General features: G+C 42.1%; 1 protein-coding gene across 1 annotated transcript; it reads right to left on the reverse strand.

Annotated features, from left to right (window-relative positions):
• Positions 1-1383: 1383 nt before the first annotated feature.
• On the reverse strand, positions 1384-19190 carry LOC136532348 (uncharacterized). Its single transcript, XM_066524953.1, has 9 exons — positions 18890-19190; positions 14228-14328; positions 14036-14104; positions 13394-13796; positions 4688-4903; positions 4184-4464; positions 2310-3542; positions 1455-2204; positions 1384-1389 (listed from the first exon to the last, which is right to left on the reverse strand). Exons 1-9 carry the CDS (start codon positions 19188-19190, stop codon positions 1384-1386), a joined length of 3360 nt encoding a protein of 1119 aa, XP_066381050.1.
• Positions 19191-22423: the final 3233 nt, after the last annotated feature.

Below are 22423 nucleotides of genomic sequence, written 5' to 3' on the forward strand. Positions count from 1 at the left end.
GCATGAGGTAGAATCATGCAGGCCGTAATACAATAATAAGATCATGGGGCTAACACATCTTTCAACCTATCTTTACTTCAACGGTCTCGTGACGTGAACTGCATATGTGAAAGCACTCGATATCGGCTAAAATAGTCGATTCAGGCATAGCGCACAGTTAAGGTCGTGCCCTATCAGGAACAGATCTACCAAGTAACAATCCTCACTCCATGTTGCTAATAGTGGGTGTGAGGCAGAATCACACAGGCCGTGATAACGGTTCATGGAATGGTTTTCGTTAGCCAATAGATCTATTCAAGACCAGACATGTCTTAACCGCACACTATGCACGATCAAGATTGGCATAAAACAGCTGATAAAACATAACTCATCATTTAAGATGCAGATGAGATCTGTTTAGATTAACAAACGATGGGTTAAACATGATATAAGGCCGATCTAGATCAATCCCAATCGAGCGAAATGATATTGTTGTAATTAAATAAATAATAAAAACAATAAGCAATATCGGTAACTTAATGAATCTATCCGAAGGACGCCACCCTTAGATAGAGCCGATAACTTGACCTTAATCTAGTTCGAGCAGTGGAGGTCGACCGGATCAATGCAGCCGTACTTGAACTAAACAAGAGTCGATAACTAGCTTATACCAGAGTTGCAGTGGAGGTCGACTGGATCGATGCAGCCGTACGAACAGAAGTATAAGCCATGACGGTACTTACAGACAAGCCGGAGGTCGGCCGGACCGATGCAGCCCTGCTCGCTGAAGAACTCGTCGAGATCTACTCTACTCCTACTCCTAAGGGGTTGCCGGAGCCGAAAAAGTAAGTAACTTGTATTTGATTGATTGTGTGTCCTCTTACAATAGCCAGGGTCTAATATTTATACCCGGAGCCTAAACATGAATCCTACTTGAGCACGACTCATTACAATCTTCAGCATAGAAGAAAACATTCCTAATTTAAGATAACTTGGACCATAGTCTTTCTCTTTTTTAGAGTCCGATATGTAGTTTCCTGGCGCCAACCGTAGCTCATCATCGTTATCTGCTGACGTCATACAAAGAGATCCGATTCCAGAGTCGTACCGCTGATATCGATCCTTATGCAATCGATTTCTTGATTGGCACAATCTTGAAAGTCTTCGAATTCCCATGTTGTTCTCCTAAATTTTGGTGTAAACATCAAAGCCTCTAGAGAGCGTAAATTTTGTTTCTCTACTTGTCCGACCTGGCATACGTGAATGGGGGAATGAGTGGTAGGTTTATTAGGTGTTTGTAGGGCAGAGTGGAGCTGCACAGACTGAGCATCTGTGATGGTGTACCCTGAGTCAGGTGGTCGCATCTGCAGTATAGTGATCAATTAATCAACCGACAACATATCATCAATACTGAAAAACAAAAGGAAAGCGATAATTAATGGCTTCAATATTTGGCGCAAGCAACTAATGTTTACCTCTGGGTGACTTGGTTCTTCCTGCTTGCTGATCTCATGATGGCTTACATCCTCTCCGCCACTTGGTTCTAGAGCAGCAGCATCAAATTCTTGCTGACCAAAAAGTTTAATGTTTACCTCTGGCTCTGGGTACCAGGCAATGTTAACTTCAACTTCTCCGCCGTCAATTTCGAGACACTGACTAGGAGTTCCATTGGCGTACTTGAGAGTAACATTCAGATGCTTGACATCCTCGCTGTCCAAAATTTTAGTATGCAGGTCCACCTCAATGTAAAGCATCCTACCACATGGCACCGCAACCACATTCCTCGCTAGCTGAAGAAGGAAACGCGAGTCGTCGGTAGGGAAGAAGCACTGACCCATCCCCTGTGCACGGCTGAAGAGGACGCTCCCAACTTGGAAACCTTGGATGCGCGCGGTGATTTTACCTTGGACGCCATCAGGGGTATGCCCATCTGTGAGCCGCAGCATGATCTGCACGGTGGCCTCCAGGGCATTGGACATAACAGCATAGGTGACCATTGCTACCTCGTGGGCGTCTGGAGTGTTGATGGTATGGTAAGCAGGTTGCAAGGTGTCCACTTGATCCGCACAATTCGAGTCATCGCAATCCCATTCCCATTTGATGGTACGATGTGTGGACCAACTGCTGCTATATGGCATCCTTGGGATGTCTATTTTGATGGCAAAGCACCCGTACTCGGCCGAGATGCCCCTGTAGGGTCCAGTTAGAACCAAATCGACCATTCTCTGCATGCATCCGTTGATGGATTAGTATTGTTTGAATGTTAAATTAAAAGGTTCAAATGGATCAATACTAGGCATTACACATGATATGTAGAGAGAGAGAGAGACCTGTCCTCCTTGGCCTTTGTCATCCAGAAGTCCTTGCTCGTCCTTCCTGTATATGATCTGGCCTCGTTTCCCGTCGAAGACAACGATTTCCATGCCATCAACAAGAAGGTTGGCATGCATGGCCAAGGCCAACAGCTCCACCCGCGGTCGGCCATGGCCCTGGGCATCGTCAGCCTCCACTGGTTGGCTAGGGCGCTCGGATTCGCCAGGATCATTGTCTTGGCTACGCCTAGTGACCATGCGGTCGTCGTCCTCCCCGCCGCCGGGAGGGCTATTGTTGTTGCCTGGCCTAGAGCTGGGGCCGCTGTCCTCCCTGGATTGCTTCATAGAATCACCACCACTGCTGGGCGGGTTACTGGGTTGGCTAGCAGCAGAGCCGCCACGCTTTCGACCTTTTAGCACAGCATTTCGCACGAGGTAAATGGCTTGTGCCTCTGAAACGCACTGGGGTTCGCCGTAGTTTCTTTCCTTCCATTCGCGGAGTGTGCCTGACAATTCCCCATATTTCCACACGAAATCAAACATAAGTTGCCGGGTTGATTCTCCGAGGCCGTGCATCCACCCATCAGCAGCAAAGGAGTTGTGGAGACGATTCATCCTTGCAGACTCACAGACTATAACGATCAGGGCCGCCAGTGACAACCTGGCACGGGAATCATCAGCATCCGCCACATCTGTGTAACTCGAAAGCTCGCACACAGCACACTCCGCGGATCGACGGCCCAGATTCTTGGTCATCAGTTTCCTCACGATTTCCTCTTTTTGTTGTAGCGGATTCTTCATATGAACCAAATTTAGTATGGATGCATAACTGGTGCCCCACTTTAGGTCTTTAGTGCTGTGATGATGGTAATCTTCGGGGATCAAGGATTTGCTATCCTCGTGGTTGTCGCGAAGCTTGTAAAGAACTTCATTATTACGGTTAAAGAAGCCATGGACGTACAAGTCGTCATCCTTCATGACCAGGGTTGTGGACGACGTCTCCTCGCCCTGCCCGTTGACCACTTGCAGCTTGACGCGAACCCACCTTCCCGGTTGTTCAGGACGCGTCTTTCTGAGCAATGGGTGTTCTCGGGTGGAGGAGAGATTTAACAAGTGGTGGCCTTCCATTATATCCTCGCGATCTGGGTGGTCCGAGAGGATGCGACGTAGAGCCATTATGAATTCAGTGAATGACATCACATCATCTCCGATGGTGTATACTACAGTTGGATGCCCAGACACCATTTTCACCTGGAGCATGCATGGAAATTTAGTTAGTTAAAACAATAAAGAAAGCAATATAATAAGGCCATATTTACATCCATAGCACTACCCATTCACTAGCTATGTACTTAGAAAAGCCAAAACGACATAATTTAAAATGGAAGGAGTATATACGTTCTTAAGGATCAAAACAGGCAGACTAATTGTTAGCCCATCAATCAAGAGTAATTGTTAGTCCACTAGTCTACAAAGCCCCTATTTGGATGGACTCGAACTTATTATTAGTTGGACTAAAGTTTAGCGGACTAAAGTTGAATCCAATGCCATTTGGATACATGGACTATATATAAGCAATAATTAGTCTTCCTAAACAAAGACTCATATACACCTTTAAGTCAACATTAGCTCACCTTTGCCAACCAGTGAACTAACAACTCATTGAGGTGTGGACTAAAAACTAGTCCATCTTTAGTCCTCATGTTTGGATTAGCTAGGTAGGACTAAAGTTTAGGTGATTAATAATTAATCCATTGTATCTAAATAGATCCAAATTAAACCAGCTAACAAGACTAGTTGTTAGACTTAGTCGATCTAAAGAGGCCCTATCTATCTATTTCTTTAATGTTTGTCGCAGCAACTGGTCGCAAATCTGTTGCATGCATGTTTACCTCTACTGGGCGACTTAGTTGTGCAGGAAAATCTTGCATGTACTCCACCCGTGTGATTGTCCCTTTAATTTTGATGCCGGTGCCTTTCGGAGTTTGACTTTGAGTCAAAGTTTCTTTGTCGAAGATGAGCGTAGCTTTCAAATGTTTAGCTGTGTTGCTGTCTGGAATTTCAATACACAGGTCCACCTCTATGCGAAGTACCCAGCCTGGCGGGACCAGAACAGCAGACCTCACCAGATCAAGACTCGCCTCCGAGCGGCCAAGAATTTGACAAGATTCCTCTGCAGCCCAAAAAATCATCCCAAAAAGTCGTGTCAACTTCCTTGAAGAATTAAAATAACATTTATAATAGAAATAAGTATCATTGGATTTTTCTTTAATTATATTTTATAGTATACCTATTTGATATCAATTTTCTCTATAATTTTAGTTAAAATTGAGATGTTTTTTTGACTCTTGGTGAAGAAAGTTGAAATGAAATATAATTTGAAATGGAAGGAGTACCTGTGAAGAGCATGCTTCCAACTCGGAAGGGGACGCTGTGCCTGTGTTCATCGACGATGAACGCCATGATTTTACCGCAGACACTGGAGATGTCGTTATTATTGACCCGCCGCAGGTTGACCTCCACAGTGTACGGGACCATGAACATCTCCGGAAAACTCACCTTGAGCATCTCCGGGTAAGCAAATGACAATAAATCTCCCACCATGTATTCCTCTACAGCACAGGAATTCCCGTTAGTTCCAATAACTCTTGACAGGGTGACGTGAGGATAATCTAACTAGAATTTTGGGCAGGTATTGATCGAAAAAAAAAGAATTTTGGGTAGGTTTCTGATTATCAGGGCCTGTTTGGATTATGATGTCTAAAGTTTAGTTAATTAAAGTTGAGGACTAAAAATTTACACCACTTTAGTCACATGTGTGGTCTAAAGTTTTGTGAGATGGTTTAAATTTTAGACAACTCCATGAGCTAAAGTGGTCTAAAGTACAGTGGTAGTTTAGACCATAGGTCCAAGCAGGGCCTCAATTTACCACACATCTTGCATTGCCTACCAATCCTCCCCAATGTTATCTTTACTATATCACTATTACTAATTAGAGGCCCTAACGGATGCAGTATATTAATTCTTATCAGATGCGCTAGGAAAAAAAGATAAATCCTACAAAACCTCACAATAATAATTAACATAGCTTTTAATTTGGTAGACTCTGATCATCATCGTAGATAATAGCCATTGGATCTATCGGAATTTATAAAAAAAGCACATTGTTTAGCTTGTTTAGAGTTGTTGGTTTCTATGAATCAACTACAGTTGTGATTTAAATGATTGTCTATGTTATGCATGACTTCCACACGTTCATTTTCACATAGTTAGCATGTTCAGTCCATGTCAAAGAAACATTCGAAGTACTTAGCAAAGGACTACGTCAAACTTATGTACTATTTGTTGCCTTGGTACTGATACCCGATAGCTTTCAACTCTGTAGCTGTCTGAGGTTCAATTGTGCAGCCACTTACTCTATATCATTGCCTTCAACTCTCAAGACCGTAACTAGCAAGTGGTGAAGTTTGTATTATTATTGCTTAGGAAGGGTGATCTATTGTTGGGGGAGCGCCCTCGATGCACCACCCTACCTCAAGGCCCTCGACCCACCTTTTCCCCACGTGATTGAAGTTGTACGCTTGCCATGGAGAACCCTCACGCTCCCATCCGGCCTTTGCCTGTGCCTTAGCCACAGGTGTCGCTCCAATGGGAGCAGGCTCTGGGACACCCACGATGACTTGGCCTATTGTGGCCTCGCCTTGATTCTTTGTCTTGCAGGGTCAGGGGCGATGCGCAAAGCCGGCCGATCAAGAAGTACCTAAGCAGAGCACCGTCTCTGCCAGACGGAGAAAGGTGGTCCCCCCAAGCGGAGCTCCTGATGGCGTCTTCTAGGTAGTTGGGTACGGGGCACCAGAATGTCTGCAATGCCCCTGTACAAATGTAAGGAGGCCCCTGGTCGGTTTCTTGGCAACTATAATTTTGTTGTGCCCCCGAGTACGGCCTATAAATACCCGGCGGCACTACAGCGTAAAAGGACAAATTAATTGTCATTCACCCCTGAATTTATTTCACTTACACTAGCCCTCGCTTATACGTACCTTTGCCCTGCATCGTTACATTCTCTCCTGTGGGACACCCTTAGCCTCCACCGCATTGCTCGTAAGCGTGGGTTCAAACATCTATATGCACTTAACGACACATAATGCGTTAGTCATGCACTTTACGTCACATAATGTGTTAGTCACGCCATAGCTGATCGGTTTAATTTACTTTCCAAATTTATCCAGTGAAATATCTTTTTCCTAATTACTTTGATTTGAAGCTAATTCATTATGATAATAATTATTGGCATTTCTCTTGCACTCTTAGGATCTTCATGTCTTGTTTAAATTTGCTAATCTTGCGAAGCTATGGAAATTAAATTTATTAGATGTGCGTATTGATGATTATTGACCTGTTACGTAGTGTAGTTGCTCGCAGATCTTATACTAGAACTTGTATATAACTAATAACTAAGAGTAACTATTCTAAGTGAAGTATGCCTTTTCTATTCTTCCATTTTATTACTTTGCATTACAACAATTCCAAAAGTGTGGCACTTTAAGAACTATAAACTCTAACTATGTTATCTTATGTTTCAGACTGTTGATTTTAGAGGACATGTACTCAGGGTTTCTGGATTTGTTTGACAAGAGAGTGATGTAAGCTTCTTTTCTCAAAAGTTTAAATAGTCACTATGCTTAAGGTTTGACATGCATTTGTTTAAATGTGTCTATGAAACATTAGAATGAAACTATGCATTGAGAATAACAGTTTCATCAATGTTTCATTACATTTTATCTGAGGTGGTATTCTTGGAAACAATAATATGAAACTCTTTACTGAGAATGGCCTAAGTATACATGATAACACAACCATGCAGAATGTGGATACTTGCAGGTAGGGAGCAATGGGCAGATTCACTACTATGTCAAACACATAATTATGCTAAAATTTCAACTAAATTTGCATGTGATTTCCTATCTCTTGTCTCTTTTGAGACATCTGTAACAAATTACCCCACCTTCACTATTATTATAAATAACCTCTAAATATGCATCTAAATTACTTATATTTGTAGATATATAAAATATCCTAAAGTGCTCCCATATATGCTTTGTAAATTATCCATTTATATATTTTCAATATATAAAATTAACTTAAGGTATACAGGCAGGACGAGTATCAGTGTGCAAGTCACACATCTATATGCATGTATGAACTATGACTATATATCGCTTTTCATGTGAAAGATTCTACGTTAATTCTCACCAGACGCATTAGATAAAAGATAAATCCTAGAAATTCTCACAACAATCAGGAACATCTAGCCATTAATTTGGTAGATTCTAATCATCATCATCATCATCACCACCACCATCAATAATAGTTATTGGATCTATTTTGTTTTGTAAAAAAATTAACCACCCCTACCATTATAAAAAATACATAAAGTCCCCCTAATTTTACCTTTGAATTACCCACATATGTATGCAAGAAAATTTTAAAAGAACTCTCTAGCTTTGTATCTAAATTACCCACCAATGTCATTATTAAAGATATTTTCAAATACCCCCTAATAGTTTTTTATAAATTACACATTTTGCCATTATGAAAGATAATGCAAAGTACCCGTATGCTTGCACAAAATACCCATGTATGCCATTATGAAAGAAAATATAAAAGACACATATTTTACTTTCACCTGTCATAAGAAACTAAACAAAAATATCTCTCAAATATGAAATAATACTAATTTAAGTTATCATCACAAGTTGTTTAATATCATGATGTACGATATATCTATAACTACTAAGTTAAAAGTAAGTATAATGTTATGTTCCACCATGTGACCAAGTAAACATGTATACATTAGGGCAATTATTTATTTTAGTAGCTTATCATGCATGGAAAATTGTTCCTTAATAAACCACATAGCAATGACACTGATAATTTGTTCGAAGTTATATTAATACTCTATGACAATAAATTTCATAAGTTATCATATTCTAAATAAGTTTATATATTTTGATTGAAACTTATGTTGCAACAATATTGGTAATGTAATTTTAAACACTCTATATTTTATAATACAATGCTACTACACTTATAGTTCTATGGTATAATAAATTCAACATCTTGAGTACTGTGGTGCAAGCTGAAAAAAACTGTAGCATTCGATAAGAATAATATTTGAAAAATCAAAATTTAGCTAGATTGGTAATGTCATAAGATATAGTCTACAACAAGAGTAGCCATAGTTTAAGTTAAGGTTTCAACACATATTAAAGATACAGAGAGGTGTCATGCAAATAGGAAAAAACTACGGATATATAGATGAAAAAAACATATAGATCAATGATTGATAAATTTATCACAACTAGATAGGAACTACATTATATCTATTATGCATATTGTATTAGAAAATGAACAAAAAGAAGAAGAAAAATCTATGGTTTAATATAAGTAACTTTTGTTAGTCAACATATTAAAAAATAATTAATGTATGTCTTCTAAGATAGATTTTAACCCATGCAAGAGCGCGGATTAATGATAGACTAGTGTATATAGAGCATGTAACTAGTAACTAGAGTCGTTCGCAAATGACTAGTATGCGTTTTTGTAACATTTGTAGCCCACGCGCGGGTTGAATGATTCTACAGACTAGTATATGTACCTTGTACGATTTATATATATGATGAAATGCATCCTGTCGTTAAAGAAAATGCAATATTTTCCCCTAGAAATCCAATCCCAAAAATCAAGGATATAAGACTGTGGGTATTAATGGCAATACTGCAAGTGTGGTTACAGAGAAGATTAACCAAGGGAACTATGCAAATGAGTTTACTGAGATGATGGATCAAGAAAGTCAGCTTATGCTGGCAATGGGAACTGCACCTACTCAGTTGATGACAACTGCAGTAGAGATAAGCTGATTAATCAGCAATTCTGCGTGGGAGAAACTTCATATCTGCAGGAGTTGACTCCTAAGGATATCACTAACAGGGATGAGGGCTGTAACCAAGTTGTTTGTTACAAAGTGGATGTTAGTAACTGTGAAGGGAACGTGCAGGGGGGGTCTGGCCTGTGGAAGACACCTGAACAGGAGAGGATTGTGAATTCTGACTGCCACGTTGTTGGGAACAAGTTCTACAGTCTGATTGAAGATGAGTCCAATCATTCAAAATGGGAGGAATTCAGAAACTTGGCTAAAAAGGACTCGGCTACTGAGGATTGCTCTATATTGTTGAAAAGGTTGGAACTAGAAGGATCAGAAGATGAAGAAGATTTACTGGATGAGGAAGATATGGTCTCTCTGGGTGAGTCTGGTATTCTACCTAATCAGATAGAGGAATTGGAAGATATAGGTGTTGACAAAGGGGCAACTAAGAAGAACCAGAAGAGGAAGACAGGTTGGGGGCCTATCCTAAGGGCTCCTAGGCCTAGGAGAGGACATGAGGATGGAAGGACCATGCTGGAAAAAGCTCAGGACCTGAAAAAGGTTAAAAATCTCGAAAAAGGTACTTACCCAAAAATTCCTTTGCTTCTGAGAATAATGCTGCTTTACTTAATAAAGCCAGATGTGTTAATATTTCCTTGGGTATTGATACCTCTACTGCAAATGATACTATTGATAGTCTGAAATTAAAAGAATTAGAGGATAGAACAATATTTGAAGAGAAAAACCCAGAGGTTAACCTCCCAGATAGCTTAGACTCTGTGTTCGTTGATGAGGAGTTTCCTCCTCTGTCTAAGAATGACGCCACTCCTGTTAAGGAAAAAAGGAAAGAAAATGACACTACATGGGTACAAGTTGCCTCTAAATGCAAAGTTTCCAAATCAAAAATAGTGGAAATTGATAGGTGCCTTTTGGAACATTAGAGGCCTTAATAAAGAAGGCCGTCTCCAATGCATAACTGATTTTGGTTAAGGATAATCAATTAGACTTTGTGGGTTTTCAAGAACTAAGGAGAGCTTTCAGGACTCCTTTGTTAACTATGTTCATAGAGGTTTTTGCTGGCACTGCCTTCCAGCAGTTGGTACTGCTGGGGGTATCCTGGTAGGATTAAATGATAGAAAATTTGAGGCTTTAGCCTGGCAGGATGGTAAATATTCTGTTGCTGTGATGATTAATAATTCTCTTGATAAGTTTGTTTGGAGACTAGTTGTAGTGTATGGTTCACCTTATGAAGAGGGGAAGTTAGAGTTCCTTCAAGAACTTGAGAATATCCTAGGTAACTAGGATGGACCTACTGTGTTAGGAGGAGATTTTAATCTCATCACTAATGCTATAGAAAAAAGTAATGGAATTATTAATCAGAGATGGGCCGATCTATTTCAAGATTGGATTAATAAATTTGGGTTGATAGAGCTTAAAAATTCTTCCAGATCTTTTACTTGGACGAATAATCAAGACCAACCTATTTTTGCTGCTCTAGATAAAGTGTTTTGCAACACTGTCTTTGAGCAAAAATATCCTCTCTCTTTTGTTTCTGTCAAAGCCAGGGCAGTTAGTGATCATGTACCACTGATTTTGAACCTGGGTTGTCAGGAAAAGTAAAAACAAAATATTTTCAGATTTGAAAAGTGGTGGCTGGAACAGAACTATTTTAAAGATCTGGTTATTAAAGTCTAGAATACTCCATGTGCTTTCACAGATCCTTTAGATATATGGCAGTTCAAGGTTAGATTGATTAGGAAAAAAGTGAAAGGTTGGGCTCTTAATATTAATGGTGAAATTAGGAAGATGAAACAAGAACTCCTTAAGGAGTATGAAAAGCTAGACATGAAATTAGAAAAAGAAGGTTTGCAGTTAGAGGAGAATATGAGAATGAAGAAGATCTCTTATGACCTTGAGGGAATTTGGAGGATGGAAGAGATTAAGGCTAGGCAAAGATCACGAGATAGAAATATAAAAGAGGGGATAGGAATACAGCTTATTTCCATGCTATTGCCAATCAAAGAAATCGGAAGAAAAGGATTTTAGGTCTGGGAACTCCAGAAGGTTGGGTGGAAGACATTGATAAAATGCTAGAACATGCTGTGGACTTTTACAAGTCTTTGTTTGGTAAAGAACCTGACACCAGCGTTAAGTTAGATTCAGACTTTTGGGAGGAGGATGAAAAAGTGTCTTATGTGGAGAATGAGCTGTTAGAAGCTCCTTTCACAGAAGAGGAGGTAAAAGTGGCATTATTTGGCTCTTAAGCTGATGGTGCCCCTGGACCTGATGGTCTTCCTTTTTTGTTCTACCAAGTTTTCTGGGAAACCATTAAATCTGACTTGATGAATCTAGTGACTCTTTTTGAGAGTAGCAAGCTTAATCTGGATAGAATCAATTATGCTATGATAACTTTAATCCCAAAAGAACCTGAGGCTAAAAACTTGAAGAAATTCAGACCAATTAGTCTCATTAATTGTAGTTTCAAGTTGTTCTCTAAGTTGCTCAATAACAGGTTGATTGGGGTTGCGGATAGGTTGATAGCTTCAAATCAAACTGTCTTCATTAAAGGCAGATATATTCTTGGAAGCGTTGTAGCAGCACATGAAATCATTCATGAGGTGCATAAGCAGAAAGATGCTGGGGTTATCCTTAAATTAGACTATGAAAAGGCATATGATAGGGTTAGCTGGAGTTTTTTAGAGGATATGCTTGGGTCTAGGGACTTTAGCCCCCAAATGGATTAGTTGGATTAGAAGTTTGGTTCAAGGTGGTTCAATTTGTATTAGAATGAATGATGAGAATAGCGTGTTTTTTAAACCTGGTAAAGGACTCAGACAAGGAGACCCTTTATCTCCTCTACTTTCAATCTAGTAGCTGATGTCTTCTCTAGGATGCTTATGAAAGCCGCTAGACAAAATTTGATTTCTGGTCTTCTTCCCCAAGTAATGGGTGGTGGAGTGGTCAGCCTGCAATATGCCGATGACACACTTTTGTTTTTAGAAGATGATATAGAAAAGGCACAAACGTTGAAATGGTTATTGGTCTGTTTTGAAAAGATGTCAGGAATGAAAATCATTATGATAAAAGTGATTTGCTTACCATTGGCTTAAGCCCAGATAGTGCTAATAACTATGCAAAAGTTTTCTGCTGCAAGCTAAGTGATTTCCCAATCAAGTATCTTGGTGTGCCTTTGCATTTTACCAAATTAAGAAGAGTTGATTCACAACCTGTGATAGATAAGATAATTAAAAGAATTGCTGGGTGGAGGGGAAGATTGCTGTCTTATGCTGGCAGGCTGATTCTATTAAGAGCAATGCCTTGCAAGTATTCCTATATACCTTCTATCCATGATAAAATTCCCTAGATGGGCTATTGACATGATCAATTCTCAAATGGGACACTTTCTGTGGAATAATACTGAGGATAGGCATAGATACCATCTAGCAAATTGGCAATTGGTTGCTCAAAAAAAAGACTTTGGGGGCCTGTGGATTCCTGACTTAAGAGGCTTAAATTTGTCTTTGCTATGTGCCTGGATTTTCAGATACCATTTAAATTCTAATGCCATGGGTTAGGATTTTGGATTCTAAATATAGAACTAAAAATCCTAACATTCTCTGCTGTCCGGATGTGGGAGCTTCTCCTTTTTGGAAAGGGGTGCACTGGGCTGCAGAGGCTGCATTGTGGGCAATGGAAGGAAGGTAAGATTTTGGGAAGATATTTGGTTAGGAAATACCAGCCTGGCCATTTTATATTGGCCGCTTTATGTAATTAATGAGCAGCAGGGTAAAACTGTTAGTGATGTTTGGGATGGTGTAAACCTTAGGTTGACGTTTCGAAGAGCTGTCTCAGAGAATATCATGAACCTTTGGTGGGAACTGCTTTCTCTGATGGATGAGGTCTCTCTCTCTGAAGAAGAGGATCATATTGTATGGAACTATACCTCGATCATCTGGCAGATATGAAGTCCAATCTTTGTATGCGGTGATCTCCTTTAGAGGAGTAGCTCCAATCTATGTTAGTTCTGTTTGGAAGTTGAGTATACCTCCTAGGGTACAACTTTTCTTGTGGCTGGTTTCTAATAACAGAGTTTTGACTAGAGATAATCTAGCCAAAAGGCGGGGGAAGTAAGTGATCCTACATGTTTACTGTGTAATGAGAAAAAGGATCACCGTACCGTTGAGCACGAGGTAGATGTCACGTAGCTCCGATGTGGGCTGAGGCTCCGAATAGTTTCCTTTCTTCCAATGCATCAGACGCCTTGACATCTCTACGTATTTCCACACGTGATCGGTCATCAATTGCTCGGTGAATCCCGTCCCGGTGTTCCAGCCACACGCAATGGCGTTGTGGACAGGGTTCAACCTCGCCGACTCGGAGACCACGAACATCAGGCCCACCACTGCCAGCCTGGGGTTGTCATCATCCGCCACAGCTGGGAAGCGCGACAGCACGCGCACGGCGCGCGTCGCGAAGGTCTTGCCCAGGTTCGCTGACGTCAGTATATCTATTACTTCTGCCGCGTTTCTTGTGGGAGCATCCGCTGGTAGCCAAGCTCGTACCAATCGCCCCTCTTGTTTCTGAAGCCCATGACGTCCACGTTGTCGTCCCGCATGACTAAGGTTGTGGACGACGTTTCTTTGCCCTGCTCATTGTCCTCTTGCAGCCTGATGTGAATGCACCTGGCTGGTTTTTCAGCAAGCGGCTTCGCGAGCAGTGGGTGCCTTCTTGTGGTGTAGGGATTCAAGTAGTGGCCCAACAAGATATCGTTGTGGTCTGGGTGGTCGGCAAGGATGCAACGTAGATCCATCATCAATACAGTGAATCTATTATCTCCGATGGTGTACTCTACTTCAACTTCAGGTGGATACGACCCAGCCATTCTTATCTGCGGTACGGGCATTTATATTAGTTAAAAGAAGGAAAGTGAAAAATACATGTCTTTACCTCCGCTTGCTGGCCTGTGCCTTCTGGAGCATCATCTTTTCTGGCCAATCTCTGCAGTGTTTACCTCCGCTTGCTGACTTGCTTCTGGATCATTACCAGTACTCTCCTGCTCACCAACCACAGTGTTTACCTCCACTTGCTGGCCTGTGCCTTCTGGAGCATCATCTTTAGTGATGAAACATAACATATATATTTATCACTCATGCACGCTTGCACAACATGCATGCTTACTTTGATCAAATCTTAATATATTAATATATATAGAAATGGGCAATGTATAAATATATACATGCTCTATGTTATTTTAACATTTTTAATAAAAGTTGTTGGTAATTTAAAGAATATTTATTTGTCAAATAAAAAGATAAAGATTGGGTTAGATAAATTATCTATCATAATAAGAGTACATGGGTAATTAGATACAAATTTAGACATACTTTAGATAATCTTTCTTAACGGCATATGTGGGTAGTTTGAATATAGAGTCATGTGTTGCCTTATGTTGTTTTACACAATAGCAGAGGTGGGTAATTATTTATAGAATAGATCCAATAGTTATTATTATCAATGGTAATTAGGTTCTACCGAATTGGTAGCCAAATGTTTTGGATTTTGTGAGAATTTCTAGTATCTATCCTTTTTTTTCTATCGAGACTCATGAGGATTAACATTGAGGCTTTATTAGAGACCTCTAGTTAGAATTTCTAGTATTTATCTTTTTCTAGTATGATATGTATTTAATTGGAACATAATATTAAGATATATAAACTCTTGTTTCATGCTTTTCCGTGGCTTCATAAATCATAGTTTATCTTTTGACTTTCAATCGATTTGTGCAATTTTTTTCACATGTTTGGTAGAAACTCTTGTGTTTTCCATCTTTTATTCAAAAATTATTTTTTTATCAAAAGAGTTTAAGTCCTAGTAGTATTGTTTTCGACATATTAATTAAGTTAAAACTCAGATTGTACTGTAGCACCAAAATTGTTGAATTTGTTGTATCACAGACTTATATGTGTCTACTATTGTTTTTATATCTCTTAGAGTGCTTAAAATTAAATTACTAATAGTGATATGACATAATTTTTCAATTAAAATATAGAAACCAATTTAAAATACAACTTATAAATTTCTATGTGGTTTGTCAACTAAAGATTTTTCCATGCTTCATAAGCTATTAAAATAAATATATATCCGGATGTATATATGTTTACATAGTATAAATGGTGAAGTATAACATTAAGATTATTTAATTTCATGGTTGTCGAAGTTTATAATATAGAAATATGTATGTCTTTTTACTGATATCGATTTATTTTTTTAATAGCACATATTACTGTTTACACGTAGATTTGAGAAATATTTTTGTTTTTTTATAATGGCTTGAGGTAGATACAAAATAATAACAGATGTGGGTAATTTCTATATGCATCCCCCGCACCTCGACACGTGTCACCGCGTCCTCAATCGCCCGGCCGCCAAGTCTTCCCGAGCCTCCGCTCGACTCGCCCGGCAGCCGTCTTGACTTGGTCAACACGGTCAACTCCCATGTACACTTGCGCTTGTCAATGTCCCCAAGTGTCGGCCACCGTGGTTGGTCACCCGGCCTCCTGGTCCCTCGGTCGAAGGCTCACGTCTGTCCTTCACCGCTCCCAGTCCATCGGCATGGCACGTCCCTACTTGACCTTCACCTCACCATCGACCGCCGCCTCCGAGCTCCACACCTGCACACCACAAGCCAAGAGACATGTTCCACACCCCACTCACGCCATGATTAGTCACCAAACTCAATACGAGGCATCAGCTCGTTGACAATTACTCATCATAAAATCGAACCAAAAGGGCACGTATCAACATTGTGTTCGCAGCAGTAAATATAATAGATATATATACCTTTTTCCACTCCTTGCTCCTCTTTCCTGTAGATGATTTGACCTGGTTTCCCGTCGAAGACAGTGATGGTCCTGCCGATTACGCCAAGGTCGGAACGCAAGGACAATAGCTCTACCAGAGGTCGACCATTGCCTTGGGTGTTGTCGTGAACCCGAGTGGTGTTTAGCATTTCGGAAGGTTTGAGGTAAACAAAACAAAGGAACAGGTAGGAAAAGAAAGTGCATTGGCAGCTTCAACCGGGAGTAACGACCAAAAGCGGGACATATATAGACCCAGACTGCAATAACAGCTAGGACAAACATAACAAGCAGTGTTATTTTAGTTCCAAACCGTTACATGCTGACCAAATACCGTTTACATTTACATTATGAAATTCCCGATACTCGTTACAGTCTGGTTTTACATGATCAAATCAAATACTAGCTTATCAAATCACTACGGGAAACACGTGATTTGCCAAGTGCAAAAATCTTTGCCGAGTGCCAAATTTCGGCCACTTGGCAAAGACCTGTTTTGCCGAGCGCCGCACTCGGCAAAATATGGCACTCGGCAAGGGCACTCGGCAAAGACTGTCTTTGTCTGGCACTCGGCAAAGGCAGACACCCGACAAAGATTGGTAGGGGCCTAACGGCATCCAGCGGCGTCCTCTTTGCCGAGTGCCCCCCGTTTGGCACTCGGCAAAGAATTTACTTTGCCGAGTGCCAAAACTTGACACTCGGCAAAATAATTTTTTTTTGGTTTTTTGCCACCAATTTTTTTTGAAGCTTTAGTACACTACCACAAACAACATGTTTAAATTTGGAACATTTTCATTGTCTTTTGGCATATTTCTATAGTTTATTTTGTTTTGTTGAATTTTTCCAGAAAATGTAAGTTTGAACTGCAAGTGGATCGAATAATAGATTACATTCGTTCAAAAAATGTTATCCTTGTTTCTTAGTGCAAATTTAGGCTAAATCCAGGAACTGTCTCGAAATTTCGATCAACGTGCTCACGGGGCAACGCCGCCAACCTGCGTGGGAGTGGTTTTTTAATTGTATAAAATGCGAACGAATTCCGAAAATCATGAAACTTGTCGAGTTGTCGCCATATCGTATGCGTATTCCGTGGAAAAAATTTGAAAAAGTTTCGACCACGTTGTCACGTACGATGCTCACAAATCAGGACATCTCCATATGTGATCACAGCAACAGATGGCGGAACTCCAGGTTAGTACTGTTTTATTCGTCGTTCATTGCTTTTACACATCTACCTTGCCTTTGCATTGTTTAAACATTGTGGGTGGAATATTGCAGGCCGACTTGCGAAGGTTGGAGGCCCAGCAGGCGGCCTAGGCGGAGGCCCATCGGCTGGAGATGGAGGCTGTACAAGCCCAGAGGGCGGCCGAGGCGCAGAGGCTGTAGGACATGTTCAGCTTCATGGCGAGCCTTCAGGCCTTGCCAGGTGTGGTCGTGCCCCAGTCGCTGCTCGCTCCAGTTGTGGCTCCTCCTCCTCCTCCTGTAGGGACTCCGGTGAGTATATATGGTTGTTTATTCCTTTAGCTTGTGCGGCCCTCCTGTAGATACTCATGAATTCGCTTCTCCTTTGTACAGCCACAATCGGCGGGTTCGAACCGGACTCCTCAAGGTGGCCCTTCTCCACAGGCCGGGTGGCCAACTGGCCCTCCTCAAGGTGGCAGTTCACACTTCGGGTGGGGAGGCTGGCAGTAGGTACCGTTTATTTGTTTCTTTTCATGTTGCATGGACTTGTGTTAGACTTAGTCTTATGTTGGACTACTACTAGAGACATATATATATATATATATATATATATATATATATATATATATATATATATATATATATATATATATATATTGTGATGGATATTGTCATGGATGATGCGAATGTATGTGATGGATTATGGACAATGGATTTGTATGTGATATATTATGGATGGTGGATGTGTATGTGTTGGGTTATGGATGTGTATGTGATGGAATATGGATGCGTATGTGATATATCCTGTGCTGTGTGTTGATATATATGTGATTTCTTTATTTGTGCTGATGAAAAGAAAAAAACCAAAAAAATAGCATTTTTCTCCTCTTTGCCGAGTGCCACACTCGGCAAAGAGGGCTTTGCCGAGTGCCGTGACCATGGCAATCGGCAAAGCTGGGAAGCAGAGACCCAATTTCCCAGCTTTGCCGAGTGCCAGAGCCATGGCACTCGGCAATGATTTTTTTTTTTAAAAGAAAAAATTTCTTTGCCGAGTGCAAGAGTATGGCACTCGGCAAAGAATTTTCAAAAAAAAAAGAAAAAAAATTATTTGCCGAGTGCCGCTGAAGTGGCACTCGGCAAAGAAGCCGTCAGAGTTGACGTCGGATTTTTTTTTACCGAGTGCTGACGTGACACTCGGCAAAGGCTTTACCGAGCTCGATATGTGGCACTCGGCAAAGAAACCTTTGCCGACGGGTTCTTTGTCGACTGCTCTTTGCCGAGTGCGGCACTCGGCAAAGCCTTTGCCGAGTGCATAGGGGCTTTGCCGAGTGCCCTAAGCACTCGGCAAAGAGCCCGTCTGCAGTAGTGAATGGTCGCAGGCACACACACTGGACCGGAACGACAAAGATTTTTTTTCCCGACCAATAGAACGACAAGATTTGAAATATTTGGAACAAAGAAAAAAGAGTATCTGATAAGGCAAACATGCAGGGGCGCACGGCCCTTATTTGGCACAGTGACTACCGTTCCAGGCCACACACGATGATGATCAACAAACAATACACGCACAACATGATTTGTCACAAGAAAAGGGAAAGGGATAACCTGATTTGGCCCTTATTTTAATTTGTCACCAGAGAACGACATGCTTGGCAGGTCCGTTCGCGACAAAGAACGATTCATCCGTTTAGCTGAACAAAGGTGAACGACGTCTAGTGCATCTTCTGGGCTCTTGATTCCGATCCCCTCTAGATTGTCATCTTTTTCCCATGTACGGTAGCTGCTGTCCCTCCAGTCCTGCAGAGCGGTTGAGATGCGATCCCAGTACCGTATGTAGTCCATGAGTTGCTTGGTGAATCCGGTCCCGTTGTTCCAGCCACCAGAAATGGCGTCGAGAACAGGATTCATCCTCGCGGAATCGCAGATCATGACCATTAGGCGCACTAGTGCCAGCCTGGCCTCAGCCTCATTTTTTGAGGGAACTAGGATGTGTTTGCAGAAGCGCGAGAGCAACCGCACGGCCTTAACCGCGGAGGTTTTGCCCAGCCTCTCGGAGTTCAGTGTATCCACGACTTTCTCCCAGTCCGCGGTCGTAACTGGAGCCCCAGTTTAGCTTTTGTTCTCTGATCGACTGCGCCAAAGCGCTCCAGCCTGTAGTGCTGTACCAATAATCTTCGTTCTGGTTATTGAAGCCATGGACGACCAAGTCGTCAGACATGATAGCTATTAGGATTGTCGACTTTTCATTGCCCGCCACTTGAAGCTTGACGTAAAGCCACCTTTTGTCCCAGTAATTGGAGAGCAGTGGGTGTTGTCGGGTAGAGCGCAGATTTGAGTCAGGGTGGGCATCCAAGATATCCCCGCAATGTTGGTGGTCGGCGACAATGCGACGGACGACATTTCATCATCTCCAATGGTATACACCAATTCAGGGTGACCCTCAGGAGCCATGTTGACCTGCAGCACGGAAATTTCTTAGTTAAAAAGAAGGGAAGTGATAACAAATGTCTTCAATTAATGTTTGGCAAGCAAGCGACTAGCTAGTGCTGCCCTGGCCAATCTATTTGATGTTTACCTCTGGGTACCAGCTGACGTTCACTTCAACTTCGAAACCATCGACTACAAGTATTTGCCTCCGAATCCCTTCCTCTATGTAGACATCGGCCTTCAAATGTTTCTTGGATGTTTCAATCTGCAGGTCCACATCTATCTCTATGCGAAGCATTTCACCATATGGCATCGCAACCACATTCCTCGCCAGCTGAAGAAGAAACCATGAGTCCTTGTGCGTAGAGGAGAAACACTGGCCCGTCCCTTGGTGGGCATGGCTGAAGAGGACGATCGGGACTTTCAAGCCACCGACGAAGGCTCTGATTTCACCGGAGACGTCATCAGGGCTATGCCCATTGTTGAGCCGCAACTTGACTTGCACCGTGGCCTCCCGGGCGCGGGACATCACCGCATAGGTCACCTTTGCTACCTCGCGGTTGTCATGTGGATTGCAGATAATGTGGCTCACGGGTGGTCCGTCGACTTGGGCAGCGTACTTGGGGTCATAGCAATCCCATTCCCATTTGATGGGAGAGGTGGCTGGGATGTCAATTTTGATGGCGAAGCACCCGTACCCTGAGATGACTGTGTAGGGTCCAGTCAACACCAAATCTACCATTCTTCCCTACAAAATGCACGCACGACGCACCGGTTGATTGATATATGTGAATGCAAGGATTGATACTAAACATTAAACATAGCAATGGCTTAATAGTACAGTGTATACCTGTTCTCCTTGCTTCTCGTGCCTGTAGATGATTTGGCCTCGTTTCCCGTCCAAGACGATGATTTTCGTGCCGATGACCCCAAGGTCGGCACTTATGGCCAACAGTTCCACTCGGACTCGGCTATCGCCTTTGGTGTAATCATCACGTAGGTTGTAGCACAAGGTGAGTGGCTTGTAGCTCTGAAACACGGTGCGGTTGAGTGTAGTTTCTACTCTTCCACGCCTGCAGGTTGCGTGACATGTTGCCGTATTTCCACACGTTTTCCATCAGTTCCTCGGTGAATACCTTGCCGCTGCTCCACTCTTTTTCAATGGATTTGTGGACAGAGATCATCCTTGCGGACTCGCAGACTATGAAGATGAGTCCCGCCAGTGCCACCTCGATGCTCATACTGATACCGGCCACCTTATTCGGGTGGCTCGATAGCACACGCACGGCGTCCTTGGCGAAGCCACTGCCTAGCTGTGCCGCGGTCAGTTTTCTCACGACATCATCTCTATTTTTGGCCTGCAGCAAGGAATTGTAACTGACGCCCAACTTGAGGTCTGTGGTGAGGTGGAATCCTTCAGGGAGGAAGGATTCGCTGTCCTGGTTGTCGACAAGCTTGCAAAGAATTCCAATCCGGTTCATGAAACCACAGACGTACAAGTTGTCATCCCGCATCAGTAGCGTTGTCGACGACATTTCCTCGCCCTCCACTTGCAGCTTGACGTGAAGCCACCTCGTCGGTTGTTCAGCATGCTGCTTCGCGAGCAGTGGGCGGAGTTCAAAGATATCCTCACGGTCTGGGTGTTCGGCTAGAATGCGACGTAGATCCATTATGAATTTAGTGAATGACGCTTCATCCCCGATGGTGTGGACTACTTCAACCAGATTTCCAAAAATCTTTTTGTCCTGCGGTACGAGAATTTAGTTAAAAAAGATGGAGCAAAGTGATAATAGATGCCTTCAATGTTTGGCGCAAGCAGTTCAAGTAGTGCTGGCCAATAATCTGTCCAATGATGTTTACCTCTGCTGGGAGATTTAATTCTGGCTGGTGGTCAATCTCTTCTCTGGTTTGCTCCGGTCGTGTGGTCTGCAGCATAATTGTCAATCGATAGATGAGATGATTATTCGTTAAAGAACAAAAGTGATATAATTAATATAAGTGTGTTCAATGTTCTAAATTACTCATTTCGAAACTGGATGTAGATACAATGACCAGGGCGAATATCCCATTTGGCACAAGTGCTCTATGGTGGAGTGGTTAGGAGAGGACTGCGCGAAGAAGCCACAGGTCGCGGGCCGTGAAGCGCGCGAAAAATAGTGCGACTAGCAACTGGTGGGGTCTGCCTGGTATGGTCTCCTCGGATTAAAAGATTTTTTTGCCATTTTTTCAGCCTAGATTTGTGAATTGCGAACAATGAGCCGCCTCTACGAATTGATTTCTAGAGGCAACTCCTATTCCTAGCCGCTCCTGTAAAATCCCTTTTTAGAGGCGGCTAGGCACCCGCCTTTACAAATCGAGGCAGAAAAAAAGAGGTGGCTGGGACAACCGCCTCTATTGAGGCTTTCTAGTGGCCTCTACAAATCAAACTGTAGTAGTGAGATGTCTTTGGCGCAAGCAGATGCCATGAACTACCATCTAGCTAGTGCCGGCCAATCAGTTCAATAATGTTTACCTCCGCTGGGAGTTTTATATCTGGCTGATCAATCTCTTCTCGGGTTTCGTACAGCCGTGTGATCTGCAGTATAATTGTTAATCAATAGATGAGATGATTATTCGTCAAAGAAGATAAGTGATAATAAATATAAGTGTCGTCGATGTTCAGTGCAGTGCTTGCAAATCTCCTCAATATATATAAAGTTTACCTCCGGATACCAGGTGACCTCAACTTCGACTTCGTTACC

This window comes from Miscanthus floridulus, unplaced genomic scaffold (genome assembly GCF_019320115.1).
Source record: "Miscanthus floridulus cultivar M001 unplaced genomic scaffold, ASM1932011v1 fs_586_1_2, whole genome shotgun sequence".
NCBI lineage: Eukaryota > Viridiplantae > Streptophyta > Magnoliopsida > Poales > Poaceae > Miscanthus > Miscanthus floridulus.